This window comes from Moschus berezovskii, chromosome 5, assembly GCF_049115385.1.
Source record: "Moschus berezovskii isolate FMDL1 chromosome 5, NW_MosBer_1.0, whole genome shotgun sequence".
Classification (NCBI taxonomy): domain Eukaryota; kingdom Metazoa; phylum Chordata; class Mammalia; order Artiodactyla; family Moschidae; genus Moschus; species Moschus berezovskii.
In genome coordinates this window covers 95274226-95291683 of record NC_142464.1, presented here as the reverse complement: position 1 = coordinate 95291683, position 17458 = coordinate 95274226, and the positions used below count along the sequence as shown (strand labels likewise).

Sequence of the window (17458 nt, the reverse complement as noted above, 5' to 3'; positions counted from 1 at the left end):
TATAGTATCTGATTTTACCCTTAGGTCTTTAATTCATTTTGAGTTTATATTTGTATATGATGTTAGAGAATGTTCTAATTTCTTTCTTCTACATGTAGCTGTCCAGTTTTTCCAGTACCACTTGTTGAGGAGATGTTTATTCATTGTATATTCCTGCCTCCTTTGTTGTAGATTAATTGGCCATAAGTGTATGGGTTTATTTCTGGCCTTTCTATCCATTCTATTGATTGATGTATCTGCTTTTGTGCAAGTGTCATACTGTTTTTATTACTGTGGCTTTGTCATATCATCTGAAATCAGAAAGCATGATTCCTCCAGCTCTCCAGCAGATATTTTATCAGTGTCATTCCTCAATATCAGACATAACAAATTAAACATTAAACACCATAATCACTAGCTGTGTATTATAAGCAACTTGAGGACAGACAATATGACTTAACTTATAATTCTTGGCTTCCACTGCATATTTTAAATGGAAATGTAACTTGCTTTGCTTCGCAATTAATTTGCTTATTGAAAATTAAATTTGTGGCTCTTATGGGAATGAGTGGGTCATAAGGTGATTTTAAGAAGATTAGAACTTGTCCTTACATGGCTTGGCATCCACTCCCATGACTGCTGCATTTTCTGCTTCCAAAGGCAGTCTAGACCAAGAATATCATCTAAGTGTCCTGAGGTAATACAGTTTCTGAAACGGTCCGACTTTCTTTCACTCCCACAAAGAAGACAAAGAGTCAGTTTAAAAGTATAATTTTAATATACATATCTTCTGGGCCCAAGGTGGCATAATATTATATTTGAAAGACAAATTTATGCATTTCATTAGTATTTTTTTCAGAAGTCAGTATTCTCCAGGAAGTATGTATTTTCTGAAATCTCAAGAAAAATTTTTAAATAAGCTAAGAATTAATTTCTTCTGATATTGTCCAGTATGTCTTAATCTATTCAATAATATGATCAATGAAAAAGATTCTCATGTGTCACTACATTTGAGGTGATTCAGTTGAACAAAATTGAGACAGCTTACTGAATTCCTGGAAGAAAAAAAAAACCGCTTTTTAAATGTAGGTATAAGCATGTTACACTTAAATACTTTTACTTGAGATGAAAATTTCTTGGGGTGAGAGTATCAGTAACAAATCATTCTTTTGTCTCTTTGGATATTTGGAACATTTGGGTCTGGATATCCTCACAGGTTAAATGATTATCTGTTTGTTAGTGCTAGGAGAGCTTATTTTTACAACATTTCTTAAGTTTCATCTGAGGGGAATGGCACGTGAGTTCATCTACTGTGCTGCTGCTGCTGCTGCTAAGTCACTTCAGTCGTGTCCGACTCTGTGTGACCTCATAGATGGAAGCCCACCAGGCTCCCCCGTCCCTGGGATTCTCCAGGCAAGAACACTGGAGTGGGTTGCCATTTCCTTCTCCAATGTGTGAAAGTGAAAAGTGAAAGAAGTCACTCAGTCGTGTCCGACCCTTAGCGACCCCACAGACTGCAGCCTACCAGGCTCCTCCATCCATGGGATTTTCCAGGCAAGAGTCTAGTCAATTACTAAGAGCAGCTTGCCACCTTCTGTTAGGAAGGTCCTGAGTCTCATCCATGATGAGTGAGTGGGAAAGAATATCTTGATTGATTAACTATGTCCTGTGTGTATTTGAGGGGGTGTATGAGGGATGGGAAAGGGAGCGCACCATCTGGTTTCAAATATTTTCAGCCCTGACCCAACATGGAAAGTATATTATGCCAGCAATTAAATGTTTTCTTTTTGGGTAGATTCAATAAGAAGCCCAAGAATAATGGAGTGGGTAGAGAAGGAAATGGCAACCCACTCCGGTGTTCTTGCCTGGAGAATCCCAGGGACGGGGGAGCCTGGTGGGCTTCTGTCTGGGGGGTTGCACAGAGTCGGACACGACTGGAGTGACTTAGCAGTAGCAGTAGCAGTCTATTCCTTCGTCAGTGTATCTTCCCGACCCAGGGATCGAACCAGGGTCTCCTGCATTGCCAGTGGATTCTTTATCAACTGAGCTATTAGGGAAGCCCCAGTAGGGATAGTAATCCTGGAAAAATATCCCTTATTGCTGGAATCAAATGTAAGTGAGTAAAGGGGCTCCCTGATATTATTAGGATCTGTATTTGTCAAGGCAAGACAAAGAACCCTTCTCTCTCACTCCACAGATGACTTTCATGGCCCTGGGGTGTCTTCCTGGCTTGGAGAACCTACCTTTGGGTGACCCTGTGGGGGCTTCCTCCGTGGTTTGCCTGCCCCTCTGGATGCCAGCAGGTGTGGTGGCTGCAAAGTCATCGTCTGTGCCACTGGGGGTTGAGAAGGGGTCCTCTGGGGTTCCCTGGGTGGCAGGATTTGCTCCTGCTTGTCCTGCAGGAAGGATTCCATTCTGGGCATCTGGATTAGCCTGACTGGTGGGCAGGATGGCTCCAGGGAACAAGGGATGGAAGATAAGTCCTGTTAAGATTTGAGAGGTCCCTTGCTGGCATGAGAGAAGGAAATAGAAAACAAAGTCAAAAGAACACATTTTAAGTCTGGTCAACTAGCCTTTTCTTCTTTGAGAGCAGCGAGTTTGAGTAGGATTCGCAGATGAAGAGGGTAGAGTCAGCAAACACAGTAAATATTGGACATTCCTTAGAGAAAATGGCCTCCTAGCCTGAGCTAAGCCTGATGCTGGTTTCATTACTAGGGATCATTGCTGTGCTCCATTTTTCTCAGAAAGGGAAAGCAAGAATCAGGTCAGTCACAGGAAAAGGAACAATGAATGCATCACTTGTTCATATCAGTTGTATCTGGAAGTAGAACTAAGATGGACACGACAAGACAGAAACTCCATACAATTGCAGCAGGCTATATTTCTGTTATTGACCGAAATCACAGTCTCTCCTTTGCCCAGACTTTTAAAAAGTAATTTAAGAGATTAAAAATTAATGGAAAAATGAAGTCAAGTAGATTAATCAATTCTTATCTCATGACTTTTATGCTTTCTTTTGATATATTTTTTTCAAGGGCATTGGAATATTCAGTCAAGAACATTTCTTTTGGCAATTCAGCCACTGATGTATTCTTTGTACTCAATGGATCTCCTTTCTATTGGACTGTCAGTGATTTGCACACTGGTACTGAATGTTGTTGGTAATTAGACTTGTTTTTCCCCTGGGGAAAAATTACCATGAAAAGTTCTTCCTAAGATGAAATACCTGGAAATCCGCTGGTTTTGGAGAGAGTTCAGGCAGAAACCAGTTCTCTGGGACCTCCCAGTTCTGATAGCATTTTCATAGAATAAAAAGGGTTGAGAACTTATAATTAAGATACAGGTCTCTTTCTTTGAGCATGGTTCTCAATTGTTAGTATACATAAATACCACCTGGAAGGCAGAAATATGCATTTTTAACCAGCACTCCAAATTGTCGTGGTTTGATGGTCCAGGACTGACGTTTGGAAAGCACTGTCTTAGATTTGTGAGGTACTGAAACCAGAATTAGGCTTATGCTGGATGAGAGACAGGATTAGAGTACAGAAGTTTTCAAACGGGGTTGTGACATCCATGCATTTGAAGGAAAGAAGATGGTACATCATTAAAAAATAAGGCAAAAATAATAGACTATAAATTACCAGTGCACTCTCTATGATAAGGGTAAATATTGTTTCATAAAATGTGTATACTTTAGCAACTGTGCATTTCACTAAAAAAAGTTGAAAATCACTAGTATAGTGGATAGAAAAATGGTTTTTAATCTAGATCTACTGTTTTATTGACCTTGGCACCTATGTTGCTTAAATTTTTCTAGCCTCTGTGTCTTTTTCTGTTAAATTGTGTTAAAAATCTCTAATTTGTAATCTGGTGAGTATTAAAGTCAATATATGTAAAAAGAAAAATCCACCGAGGTGCTTGTTTTATAGGATCAGGTCCATAACTGGTAGAAATGGGTGTTCATGTATCAGTGTTGGCCAAACAGTCCCATTATTTGATTTTGTTTATGAACAATTAAGCAAATTTCTAGCTTCCTTATAATATAAAAAATTAAAAGCTATCTTCCCAGATATTCCCTCGTCTCTTTACTTTAGTGTTAAGCTTAGATACTGTTAATTCAAATTATTTTTCTCTGAAAATGACTCTGGAGGAATGTGTAGAAGTGCCTAGGCATGGTACTATGAGATTTTGGGTTCAGCCCTTTAGTTATTCATATATACAGAGCAGATTTCATTTATCATCATAAGATGCTAGAATAAAAATATATTTTTATACAAGCATTCAACGTTTAAGTAAAAAATAGAATCTTTCCTGAGATAAAGATCAATATGTATATGATTCTAAATCTACATGTATTTCAATAACTTATAACACTAGATTTTAATCAACTTTAAATGAAATTTAAAAACATGCATTGACTTTCTGGATAGACCTGAATCTGACATCAATATGTAGAAAACAAAAGCTAAGTCAAATTAGTGGAGAAGTAGCTGGAGAAGGATGATGGAATCCCTAGCTGGAGAACATATAACCTAATGAGAAGACCTATAAAGGTGTTCAGTGTATGATAGCATGTACCAGGTTTAGGGGCTGAGGTCAAAAGAGACTATGAGGATAGAAAACAGCATTGTGGTAGCAGTGAAAAGAACTTGAAATACTAGGAATTAATTTATTTTGTTTACCAATTCCTCTGAGCTTAGGATAGTACCCTAAAAGGAAAATAATAGCACATATTATTAGACAGATTTTAATATATTTGAGGCAATATATATATCATAATTTAAAAGCGTAAAATGGTTTTAAAGAGATATATAATTTTAATTTTCAGCAATAATTTAAACTGGCTTTAAAATTTTATTACAAACTCAAGTCAGCACATGGTATTGGACTGCTAACATTTTTCATCTGAGTGATGGGAGGTTTTATGCATTTCAAAAATTACCTATTTTTTTATTATTAGGTAATATATACACATTAGAGGAAACTTGGAAAATGCAGACAGCCATAAAGAAAAAAAAATATAATCCCATCATGCAGAGTTGATGTATTTTCTTCCAGATGTTTTTCAAACATTTCATTTTACATACTAGAAGTCACATCATTTACACAATTTATGTCTTACCTTTTCTTTTAATACTACACAGTAATTCTTTAACCATATTGCCCACAAATTTTAATAAATATACTTTTGAATGGTCACAAGTATTTGCTTTTATGCTGTACAGTTTACATAATAATTTTCCTTCTGTTTAAATTTAAGTTGCACCTAATATACTTCTCTGGGGGCTTCCCAAATGTGCAATGGTAAAAAGTCTGCCTGCCAAAGCAGGAGACCCAAGAGACGTGGGTTCTTTCCCTGGGTCAGGAAGATCACCTGGAGTAAGAAATGGCAACCCACTCCAGTATTCTTGCCTGGAAAATTCCTTGGATGGAGGAGCCTGGCAGGCTACAATCCAAGGGGTTGTGAAGAGTTGGAAATGACTGAGTGACGGAGCACACACACAGCATTCTTCTTTACTATAAAAATATTTTGATGAATATATTTGTAAATAAACCTTTGCCGTATTTCAGATTATTTCCTTGGAATGTGTTCCCTGATGTGGAATTAAGAGTTAGTGTGAATTTTATATTTGATTCTGCTTTTAGAAGTAAAAACTCAAGAGAGGACGTATGTAAACTTATAGCTGATTCACGCTATTGTACAGCAGAAACCAACATAGCATTGTAAAGCAATTATCCTCCAATTAAAAAAAAGAAAGAAGTAAAACCTGCTCATATTTGATATTGGCTCTTGGTAATTGTATCAGTGATCTCAAGAATTACCTTTCACAAAGGAAAAATAGAGGAAAGTTTATCATTTTTAGGGAAAAGACATATAGTTAATAAATTTGAGATTAAAAAATCCCCCACATCATCAATTTTTAGATCAGTTAATTAGTTAATTCATTCATTTTTTTTGCTTGACAGTGTGGTTTAAAGGATTGACTGGTTGCTTCATCTGTGACATTTACTATGTGATATAACTGAACAACTAACTAAGTGTCGCTAGATACTCGTCTTCAAATTGGAAATAAAAACACTGACTGTAGAAGATTATTTTGAAGCTTAGATGAGATAGTACATAATAAATAAAAAGTACTTAGAACAGTGCCTGGCACATAGTGAGTGCTCAGTAGATGTTCTTGTTATTATCCTATTCGTAGTGTTCATACAGTGCAAGGTAAATAGGAAGCTTGGCAACTATCTGGTGACTTGATACAGAATTAAATATTTCACACTAAGATGATCTAAAATAAAATCATATTATAAAATAATCTTACCTGGGTTCCAAAGTGTGCTACAATAACTGGTAACATCTGAAAAAAAGAATGAAAAATTTAGTAAAAATATACTAAAAGGTAAATTCTGGCAGATGATGTAAATATTGAGACTTTCAAAATAAGTACACACTATTTATTAAATAGGTATTCCATTTAATGTATCATCTAAAATCATAGATATGGACTCACGAGAAGGATGGCAATTGGAACTGATTCAGTTTGTGAAAATAAGATTAGGCCCAGAGAGATTTAGAAACCAGCTTAAGGCAGTACATTTAAAAGGCAGAAGTTAGTAAATTGGATGAAAATAATTTTGTTCTCAAGGTATTTGAAAACTTAAAATTATTCCAAGTAATCATGATGATAAAATGTTTCTTTTACATGGCATCTCAGAAGATACATGAAAACATGTAGTGTATATTTTAAAATAATCAAGATTTCTTGAAGCATAAATATTTAGTCTCACAATAGTTGCTTGGGTATTTTGCTATTAAAAGAGGCACAAGTAGGAAATTATGGATGATAGTATTCAACATCCCTGGTCCTAATAGAGTTCTTAGAGCTAAGTGAGAAACACCCTTTTGGTCACTGATGACTATGTGGATGGAATGAATTTATACTTGGAAAGATCTGGGTGAGGTGTTGGTGTGCTCTAGCACTCTAAGAACTAACTTTAGGGTTTGTTGGAAAGAATTAGGGTTTTAAGGTTTATTTTTATTTCTATAGAAATCCAGTGTCATAAAAAATATCAAAATGGGACTTTTAATATAACCCAACCTAAAAGATTTGAAAGTCTTATAAAAAGACCTTTATTATTTCTCAAGAAGTTTGTACAGTAATATTCATAATGCCCAAAGATAAAAAGTACACACATTTAGGAAAAAGCCTTACTCTCAGTCGGATCCTTGGCTACTGACCATAAGCAAATAGTCTTCAGGGTGGCAATGAAAAAAATGGATCAAAGGAAAGGGACAAAGGATTTGGGGGAAAACAAAATGGAAAGTTCTTCTTTAAAGGCAAATTAGAAGGAACAAAAAGATGCAAAGAGGAAACCACAGATGCCTATGTAAAAACTATAATGAAAGATAATTAACTAATGTAATACCGACGTGACAGTAAGGAGAGAAGTTGTTAGTTTTCCATAGAGAATTTGTTTGAAATAATAGCTAAATGTATTGAATGATTACCATGTGATAGGTACTGTTCCAAGTGTTTTATGTAGATTTACTCACTTAATCCTTCTAACAGCTCTAGTGGTAAGGTTCTAATTAATTCCTGTTTTAAATGATGAAGAAAGTGAGTCACAGAGGGTTAAGTAACCTAGCCACATAGGTAGTACGTGGGGAGCCAGGATTTGGTCAGAAGCTGTGTGGTTCTAGAGTTCATTCTTAGCCACACTGGACTTGCTTCGCTAGTGAGAGCTGTGGACATGTGCCCAGGTTTCTGGCAGGGGATATAAGGACATAAGATATACTCTGCCTAGGGAGAGACAGGGTCAGAGTCACTGTGCCTGCAGAGGAGAAGGCATGTGTGAGGACCCTTGGTGGTGGTATAGCCTAGAGACATTGAAGAAGCCCCACAGAGAATGAAGATGGATTTATATTATTGGATGATGGGGCCATGCATGTCAAATGTCTCTACTGAATCTTTAGTACAATCTACAGTGCCCACTACTGCCTTGGACTCCAGTGGATATACTCTTTGGGGAATATGAAGATATACTAAGTCTGACTTTGAGGTTAGAACAGGGCAGCAATTGAAACTGAAACTGGGGGCAGTTGGCAGGGGGACTATACCAAGGTCGCGCAGTAAACAACTCTCTCTAGTCTTTTTCAGAGGATCACTCTTATTATTAAGATATAAATAACAGAAAACACTTGGAGTGAAGGCTCTAATATATCTGTAAGAAATAAGTACTGACTGATCTACGAATATATACATCAGTATTAAAAAAGAAATGTAAAAGTTAGTTGCATTATAGAATTTTACGAATATGATTAAATGAAGCAGTATAGTCTTTTGTGTTGTTATCTTGGACAAAAGAAGGTACAGGGAAAAATATTGGTTCAATATGATGTAGAATTTAAATCAAGCAGCTTAAAATAATTTTGTCAATTAAACTCAGCTTTGATTATAATTACTAATTAATGCAAACTTGCTACTATAAGTTGGGTGTCTACAGTGGTAGGATGATAGGATATAGTCATGCTTCATTTTTTGGGAATGTGTATTAAAAGTCTTACATTTTTTAATGTCTTTGGACTCACAAATTCTATTCCTGGTCTTAAGGAAAGAATCACCAATATGGTCAAAGATTTAAAGGATGTTCACTGTGGTATTATTTATGGAAGTAAAAATTTTGGGAAAAACACAAACTTTTGCAATACAGTGGAATACTAAACAATCATTGTATGCTATTGACAATATTATAAGTGAATATTCAAAATATAGGAAAGTCTTTTCAGAATGTATTATGTGAAAAAGTTAGATTATAGAACATTAGATATAGTAAGAACATATTTTCTTTAAGAACTATACTAATATGCATAGAAAAAAGACTGAAAGTTCATGCTCTAGAATGCTGACAGTGTTTAATTCTGACTGGTAGGCTTATGAGTGAATTTTAGTTTTTCCTTTTACTTTATCTTTTTTCTAAATTCTCTATAATTAACATATAGCATGTATGTAATAATCAAGAAAGCTTCTACAAAAAAATCAGGCCATGTGGGAATGATAGGGACTGAGGTTATGTGTTAGGGAGAATAAGTTAACGATAACCAATTAGTCATAAAGGATCACTGTATTTTTCTCCAGAGTCATTAAACTATTTAGAGAAGTTCCAAGAAGAAAAGTTTGGGCTTTGCAGTTAAAATGCAAGCATTTCTAAAAGAGGTGGTGTCCTAAGTATGTCATTTATAACTTTGTTTGAGAAGGTTTTGGGGTTTTTTTCCTAAAAGCAAATAATTATGGGAGGAGAAAGGGAACTGGGGGATTCTTGGGAACTTGAAAGGAGGCACGGAAAAAGGGCACAAAAAGGAGATTAGATTTGCTGGAAATAAGCTTTGTGCATCCCTTAACTTTTCTTTGGAATGATTCTGGTCACTCAGAAAGTCTTTCATAGAAACAGAGCAAGCTGGAGAAGAATCCTGATGCCTCTCAATTCCCAGCTTTATTCTTTACTTCTCAATCTTCCCTAGCTTTTCACATTTCCTGTTACCTGTTACAAGTGTACTCTTGAGAGGCGATGGGGCAGCATGCTCAGTTTTCTGGGTGTGTTTTCATGGAGTTTCAGCAAGAACCAAATTGCTAAAGATGGCTGTAGGTTTAATAGGACATCCCTCTGCAAAATGTCTGGGTAAAACTTTCCAGAACCTTGAAAATAGTCTTTTCTCCCCTTTAGGCTTTCACCTGAGGGAAAATGCGAGTTAAACTGAGTAGGGCTTTGAACTTACTTGTGGTTGCAGCTGCTGCTGTACCTTCAGTCCCCCCAGGGTCAGTGGGAGGGTCTGTGTACCAGATGCCGTCCCTGCAGCAGGATTTATCTGTAGGGCAATAAGGAAGATTGTGTTGTTTCAATTTGAACATCCAGGATATGAAACTGTATTTACTAGATGTAAACTGGAGGATTTGCTTTGCAAATCTATAGTAGATGACACTGCATTTGGAATTAGGTATAGAAATGAAGTTCAGAGACCTGTTTAGTCTGTTAGTACAACCATGGAGTCCAGGACTAACTTTTCTCATACTCAGTTTTCCTTTGGCATTTAACCCATTCTCCTGAGGATTACTTAGATGATCTCATATTTGCCTTCCCCTTTTGTCTATGACAGCAATGGTTCCAGGAATTTTCCTGATAGCTTTCTTATGAAGAAAATGAGTTCCTTCATAGGTATCCCCATGAAAATTGTGAGGATCCAAATAAAGTAGCTTGAATATGATCTAGTACTACATCTGACCACTGGGGAAAAAACCCAATTTAAACAGGGAAGAAATTTATTTTATCCCCCAGACAGATTAAACTATACAGATATTCTATGAGAAGAATGTAGATTTTCCTATCCCTTCTCATTTGCTCTTGTTGTTGGGGGTGATAATAGCAGTCATAGTGTTTGGATGTTGTATAGGCTGTAAGGAAGATGTGAAAAAGTAAAAGCATTAGTCGCTCAGTTGTGTCTGACTCTTTGCGATCCCATGGACTGTGTGGCCTGCCAGGCTCTTCTGACAATGGGATTCTCCAGACAAGAATACTGCTGCTGCTGCTGCTAAGTCACTTCAGTCGTGTCTGACTCTGTGCAACCCCATAGATGGCAGCCCACCAGGCTTCCCTGTCCCTGGGATTCTCCAGGCAAGAACACTGGAGTGGGTAACAATTCACTTCTCCAGGGGATCTTCCTCAGGAATCAAACCGAGGTCTCCTGCGTTGCAGGCAGATTCTGTCTGATCCACCAGGAAAGCCCCGTGAGGAAGATATTTTGGAGGAATAAGAAGGGGAGCTCAGAGAGGAGGCGAGAACTAAAGAAGTAAAGACATGAGAATTAGATTAATTCCTTTAGAGATAATCTTAAAGATAAGAAAATTTTTTACGTTGTATTGAATAGTATTCAGCTCTCTTTGACTTTTCTCTGTCACCTCCCTTTCCGTTTATCTACAGTGATATGTGTGTATATGTACATCTGTGGATACCCACCCCATATATTCACTCAACATGAGGTATTATTTTTATTTAACAATGGACAGTAAAATGATATAAAGGGTACTTACCAGTTGCAAGTCTGACCCCAGTGTGAGCATATGTGTCAAAGGAATTAGACTTAAAGAAGAGAAGACCTGCAGGGCATTGAAATTAATATGTGAGATGAAAAGTTGTCTGGTTTTACAATGCCATCAGTAGTTTATATCCTCAAGTAACATATACTTCTATCACAGGTGGATTTACCATGAAGCTAAAGCTTAGGGGCTTCTCACTAGCATTGCCCCTTCCGTGGCCCTTGGAGGTATCCAAGCAATGTGTCAAGTTTAAGGTATTTATCAGCTTAAAAGTGTGTAATTTACTCATTTCTTATCTCACTGTGAATATTTCACTTTAGTAACTAATTTTGCATATCTAATTTTGTATTCTTTTTTAAGGAAATTCCTCTAAGCTTCAAGTTTCTTAAGGCGGAAGGTTGGCTAGTGACTAGAGTATTGTGTAATGTCCATAGACCAAAATGAAAACTTTACTCTGGTGTTACTGTACCATTTTCACAAAGTCTAGATGTAGGGAAGGAGAGGTCTTTTTGAACAGAGGGAGGATGGGAAGAAGGGGGAGGGTAGCTAGGAGACCATTCAGTTTTCAAAAGTATTTAAATATGCTTAAATGACAGATTTTACAGTAATACATCAGTTCATCAACAATAAAAGTTAAAACTACTAGGAAATCTGCAACTATTTTTATGGATTACCTCTTAATCCCTGTAGGTTCTGGCAAGTACTGTATTTGCTTAAGTCACAGTTCTTCAAAGGCATAGATGACTAAGCTTTTTCAATAGGTGTAGCTATTGCTTTTCAGAGTTGACTAGATTTGGTTGTTGAACCAAATTACTACTCAGACAAAAGGAATAAGATTGAATATGTGTTGAAATAATAAGAATGAAATGAGAACTATGAATGAAAAAAAAGTATGTTTCTTGTTTTTATTTCCCCCCAAATAAGGCTTTTCTCTCTCTTGCTCAGTCGTGGAACTTTGGGTGAATCTTGACTATAAATCCACCAGCCTTAGCGTGTTCGCTTTGCTGGTCTCGATGTTCAGCACTGTAGGACTCTTACCTGACTTGGCTGCTGTTGGTTTAGCAGTGTTGCCTGATCTGGAGCAAGCTTGGTAGGAGGAAGCACCAAAGCAGGGTTGAGCTGCATCTGTGATAACAAATGTTTGAAGAAGCAGGGTCTACCATTTTTCATGTGTGTTCCCAAGTCTTTTTGAGTTGGCCTTGAGTCTGAACTTAAAGAAAGCTAGCAGGATACCAAGTGAAGAGACCTTATGTATACGCACTGGACCTGTCATGACCAGCTTTCCTTCCCCCACATTGACTGGGAACAAGACGAAGAATTATTAAACTATATGGTAGGATGAAATTATCCAGTTGGGAGCATTTCTCCAGCTCAGGCTTGAGACACCAGACTTCAGAGTAAAGAAACTTATGTCAGGTGGTCTGTAAAAACTGAAAGAAGACTAAGGTTTAGAAAAAGAATGAACGAGGATGGATGACCTGGATGACCTGTTTTAAGACAGAAGCAATATAACTTCCAGCTTTACCCATTCCTGACTGAATGTCATGCCAAGGTTGAATCTTAAAGGAAAACTAAATTTAAACCTCTTATAGAATATTTCACCCCCACCTAGGGGTAGGAGCAAGGGAAAAAAAGTTTTTTAAATGAATATTGTAGAAGTATAATTTCAAACTTAAAAGTGGTTTGAGGTCTTGTATCCATTTATTTCCAGGAGGTAATGTTGACCCAAAATGCAAAAATGTCTGCCTTTAGCCCCTGTATGTTTTGGAGCAGTTTTAATTCCTTGGAACATTTTGTGCATGACAGGAGATGCAACTGTAGAAAGGGAAAGTGCCAGACCAGGAAGGGTGCTGTGGGGAGGGACAGAGGGTGAGTAGGGCACGAGGTTTTCTGCTGGTAGTCATTTCTTTTCCTCCTCTGGGACATAAAATATATAGTCCACACCTCAGCTCTGTACACATTTGCTTTTTTCTAATGCTTGAAGATAAATTGCCATGATTTCTACTGCATTTCATGAAGCTATCAGCCTTGAGCCTGACAAGTCACTCCTGTAATAGAAATTCAGTCCCCTGCTTGGTCAGAGTATGTTCTTAGTTTATTAAGAATAACTGAATTTTTAGGGGTAAAAGTCTTTTTGAGTCCATATGACCTAGTTGTTTTATTCTAGTTTATCGATGAAACTGAGAAGCACTGTGACCTGCCCACGGTGATTTTATGAGTTGTAGAGCCTGTACTAGGAATTCCTGCAAGGACTTTTAGTCCTTGAAGAAATGAGTCCTTCTATTTGCTTCTTTTTGCCTTCCATCTAAATTCAGGTGGAAGCTCCCTGTCCAGGCTGACTCTAGTTGGCCTTTGTTCCTGGCAGTGTCTCCAAGCATAGTGTTCTGTGGCTCCCCCGGCACTGCACTGACTCTTGGGTCACTTGGATATATCCTGGAGCTGACAATGCCTCTTGACTTCACTTTGGTCTTTTCCCTCAGTCATAAGAGAGAAGATTGGCACTATCTGCCTTTCAGTTCAGTTCAGTTCAGCTCAGTCGCTCAGTCGTGTCCGACTCTCCGCGACCCCATGAATCACAGCACGCCAGGCCTCCCTGTCCATCACCAACTCCCGGAGTACACTCAAACTCATGTCCACAGAGTCGGTGATGCCATCCAGCCATCTCATTCTCCGTCGTCCCCTTCTCCTCCCGCCCCCAACCTTTTCCAGCATCAGAGTCTTTTCCAGTGAGTCAACTCGTCGCATGAGGTGGCCAAAGTATTGCAGTTTCAGCTTTAGCATCAGTCCCTCCAATGAACATCCAGGATTGATCTCCTTTAGAATGGACTGGTTGGATCTCCTTGCAGTATAAGGGACTCTCAAGAGTCTTCTCCAACACCACAGGTCAAAAGCATCCCTTTAAGCCTTAAGATTATGTAAGTACAAATTCTGCAAAGGTGTTTTATGATTCATTGTCAGCATGGTAGTCAGAGGGATCCTTTGAAAACTGCAGTCTGATCTGTTCATGTCTTTGTTCAACCCCTGCCTTAACCTCTGGTTTCACTCAAAGTAAAAGTCAGGGACACTACAATGGCCCAAGAGGCCCTCAAACCCTGGCCCCCCGCACCTCTCTGAACTCCCACTCTACCTCATTTCCTCTCATTCGCTCCATTACTGCTATCTAGGCTCCTTGCTGTCTCTGAGATACCTGAGGCCCATTCTTACCTCAGAACCTCACCGCCACCTGTTCCCTCTGCCTGGAACGCTCTTTTCCCAAACATTGGCTCACTCCCTCACCTGCTTGAGTTCACCTTTTTGAGGCTTACCCTGACCACTCTACCAAACATCTAAGTGTCCCAGCTCCAATGTACCCCCATTTTTCCAAACTTTTGATCTACTGAAACAATGGCTAGGCTACATTAAGTGTTCGCATTTGCAAATCTATTCATTTCATATATTTTTATGATAATTCAAATTCATTTACGAGTAATTAAAAAAAAACCTTGCCCATGTGTCCCGAGTTTTTATTTGATAAATCCTACTATGATACCTAATAGACATTTTAATGTTACTTCTCACACTTCCTACACCACTGATTCTTGCTATCCCAGTCTGCATGAATCTGTACACTACTCCTTCCTTGGTCTACCTTGAATGATAGCTATGCTTCTAGAAAGTTTTGTCTTGAGTTTTCACAAACTATATGGTAATTTAAATTCACAAGAGATACCCAACTTAGAACAACCTTTTGGCAAATTTATTCAGTGAAGTGCAAAAATCCACATTAAAAAAATTAACTTCCTAATTTACTTTGTTTAAAGATTAAATTTTTATAGGAGACTTCTTTAAAGAACGACAAATGTGTGTTTGGAATGAAATAAGGAGGAGGTTGGTTTTTCATGTTTGTTCCATCCCCTCCACGAAGATCACCCTGTTTTAATCTCCTTCATAGAACTAATCATGGTTACAATTTATAGTTTATCATTAAAAATAGTCCTCATAAACACCATGAAGGATTATGTCTTTTTTTTTCTCTCACCATTCTATCTTTAACAATTAGCACATTATTTGGTATATAGAGAGTTTTCAATAAATATTTGTTGATTGCATGGATGAGTAAGCAAGTGTTAAGTGAGCTTGAAGCCTAGTTGAGAATGTTATTTTTGTTCTGCTAATTCATAGTAAATATCTTTAATTTTTTTCTCATTGTCCACACTGAAGCATCTCAAACAAAGGGAAATCTACTTAAAGATCCAAACCACTCATATTATGTCTATAAAATATTGGAGGATAGTTGGAATACACATTTGAATACTAGATTCTTTTTTTGTTAAACCTGTTATATGTGAACTTATTTTGTGATGAAATGTTCTAAGTAAAAAATATCATCTGCCTTCTGATATCCTCTTGTTATTGCACAATTTGGTAGACCTTTTAAAGTTTTTATAATTTAGATGTTTTGTGTTTCCAATTAGAAAACTCAGAAAATGTAGTTTACATCTTTAATCATGAAAAAATAGTTGGCAAGAAAATCTTAACTTCTTTTTGGAAGTAAAATAATTATCCACTTTGAGCAGACATAATCCATGGCATCCCTTTTTCTCTTAATTTCTGCCCTATTGCTCTGTCAAAAATAATCAAAATTCTACCATGATAAAGTGGATACAATGTAAGTACGTTGGAATATACACTAATACTTCATTAGCTTATCATCTTTCAGCTTGGAAAATAAAAACAGGAAACTAAGGGAATGGGTCACAAACAGAGAAGTTTTGGCAGAGAGGGAGAGAGAGGTCTCCCGTTAGAGAGAGTTAAGGCTGGTTGGTACATAAAATAAACATGCTGTACTTACCGGTAATGACAGAGTTGATCCTAGAAGACAAAACAGTAGAATCGCAGCCTTCATGTTCAAATTGCTACCTGAAACAACAAAGCAATGTTATTCTTTCACTCTGTTTTTTTCTTTTTTGAGACAAAGTGGTAGGTGAAAAAAATGAGTGGTCTCTTTGAAACCTGGTCGGTTCTGTTACCTTTCTCTTCACTAGGCAAAATGTACAGGTGAGGTGATTTCTCTAGTCTGTATGCTGAAAATTTTTACTCTTAGGTGAGCTATGAGTGTGTAGGAGGAATTTAAATTTGACTCCAGGAGGCTGGCGACTGAGGGGCCAATCAGGACTTCGCTGTCCGTGAAGTCATTTGGTTTCTTTCATTTCCCAACACTTCATTAGGTGCGTTATTAGCTGCAGACATCATATTACCCAATGTCTACCATTTGAATACAGGGTATTTCAGGAAGACATGCCTTGTATAATTAAAAGTGCAGACAATAAAAAGTTACAATCTTTTTTCATCTCCATCTCCTTCCCAAATGACTTCCCAGAGTACCTATTTTATCATGTGTACATGGGCACATAAATAAAACATCAAAATATAGTTGCCTATGTTAAAAATGAGAACTATTATGTTTATTTCTCTGCAATTTACTTTGCTTTACTTTATAAATAATCAGCCACCTATTTGTCAGTTATTTCATTTATTTAACGGCTGCATTATATTCCATTTCCTTTTGGTGGACAGTTAATCCATTTTCATTTTAGTTTGTAATTATAAAAGTGGCACGGTGAACATCCTTATATATTTTTTTCACACAAGTGGGAGTATTTTTGTAAATATTTTTCTTAGAAGTACTGTACTAAAGAATATGTATGTTTAAAATTTCAATAATGGGGGAAATGGCCAGATTGCTTCCAGAAGCATTGAATGGTGTACTTTATTTTAAATGGGGGAAAAGCTACAGTAATCTAAGCAAAATTCAGGGGTCCACTGAGGTTTCTTTCACAAAAGAACAATGAAGTGATCACCATAGGCTTTCAGGGCCCTGGACTTTACTGGGAGTTTTCTTTAGCCTTATGTATAAGGAAGGAGGTATGCAAATTATAAGTCCAAATCAAAGGTAAATCTGTGTCATGCTAGGATTTCACATGGAAGGCCATCTTAGAGTTGGCTAGTTTTAGAGTATAGAATGGGCTTCCCAGATGGCACTAGTGGTAAAGTAGTAAAGCACACTGGTAAAGTGCTTGCCAATGCAGGAGACATAAAAGATGTGGATTCGATCCCTGGGTTGGGAAGATCCCTTGGAGGAGGGTATGGTGACCCACTCTAATATTCTTGCCTGCAGAATCCCATGGACAGAGGAGCCTGGCAGGCCTCAGTCCATCAGGTCGCAGAGTTGGACATGACTGAAGCGACTTAGCACACATGCTCACAGACTATAGAAGGTCTGAGACAATGAGTTGTTCCCCAAAGCTTTTCTGTAACTATTCATTGCACAGTCAACTTTCATTACTGTCAGGTAAGAATAGGGGAAACACAAAGGTTAACCAGTATACCCTTGGTAAGTGTAATAATGTATG

General features: G+C 37.4%; 1 protein-coding gene across 1 annotated transcript; it reads right to left on the bottom strand.

The window, feature by feature from the left end:
- Positions 1–1023: 1023 nt before the first annotated feature.
- On the bottom strand, positions 1024–15951 carry AMTN (amelotin). Its single transcript, XM_055434375.2, has 8 exons — positions 15898–15951; positions 12105–12191; positions 11061–11126; positions 9752–9841; positions 6300–6335; positions 4662–4688; positions 2223–2487; positions 1024–1034 (listed from the first exon to the last, which is right to left on the bottom strand). Exons 1-8 carry the CDS (start codon positions 15949–15951, stop codon positions 1024–1026), a joined length of 636 nt encoding a protein of 211 aa, XP_055290350.2.
- Between the last annotated feature and the right edge of the window lie 1507 nt (positions 15952–17458).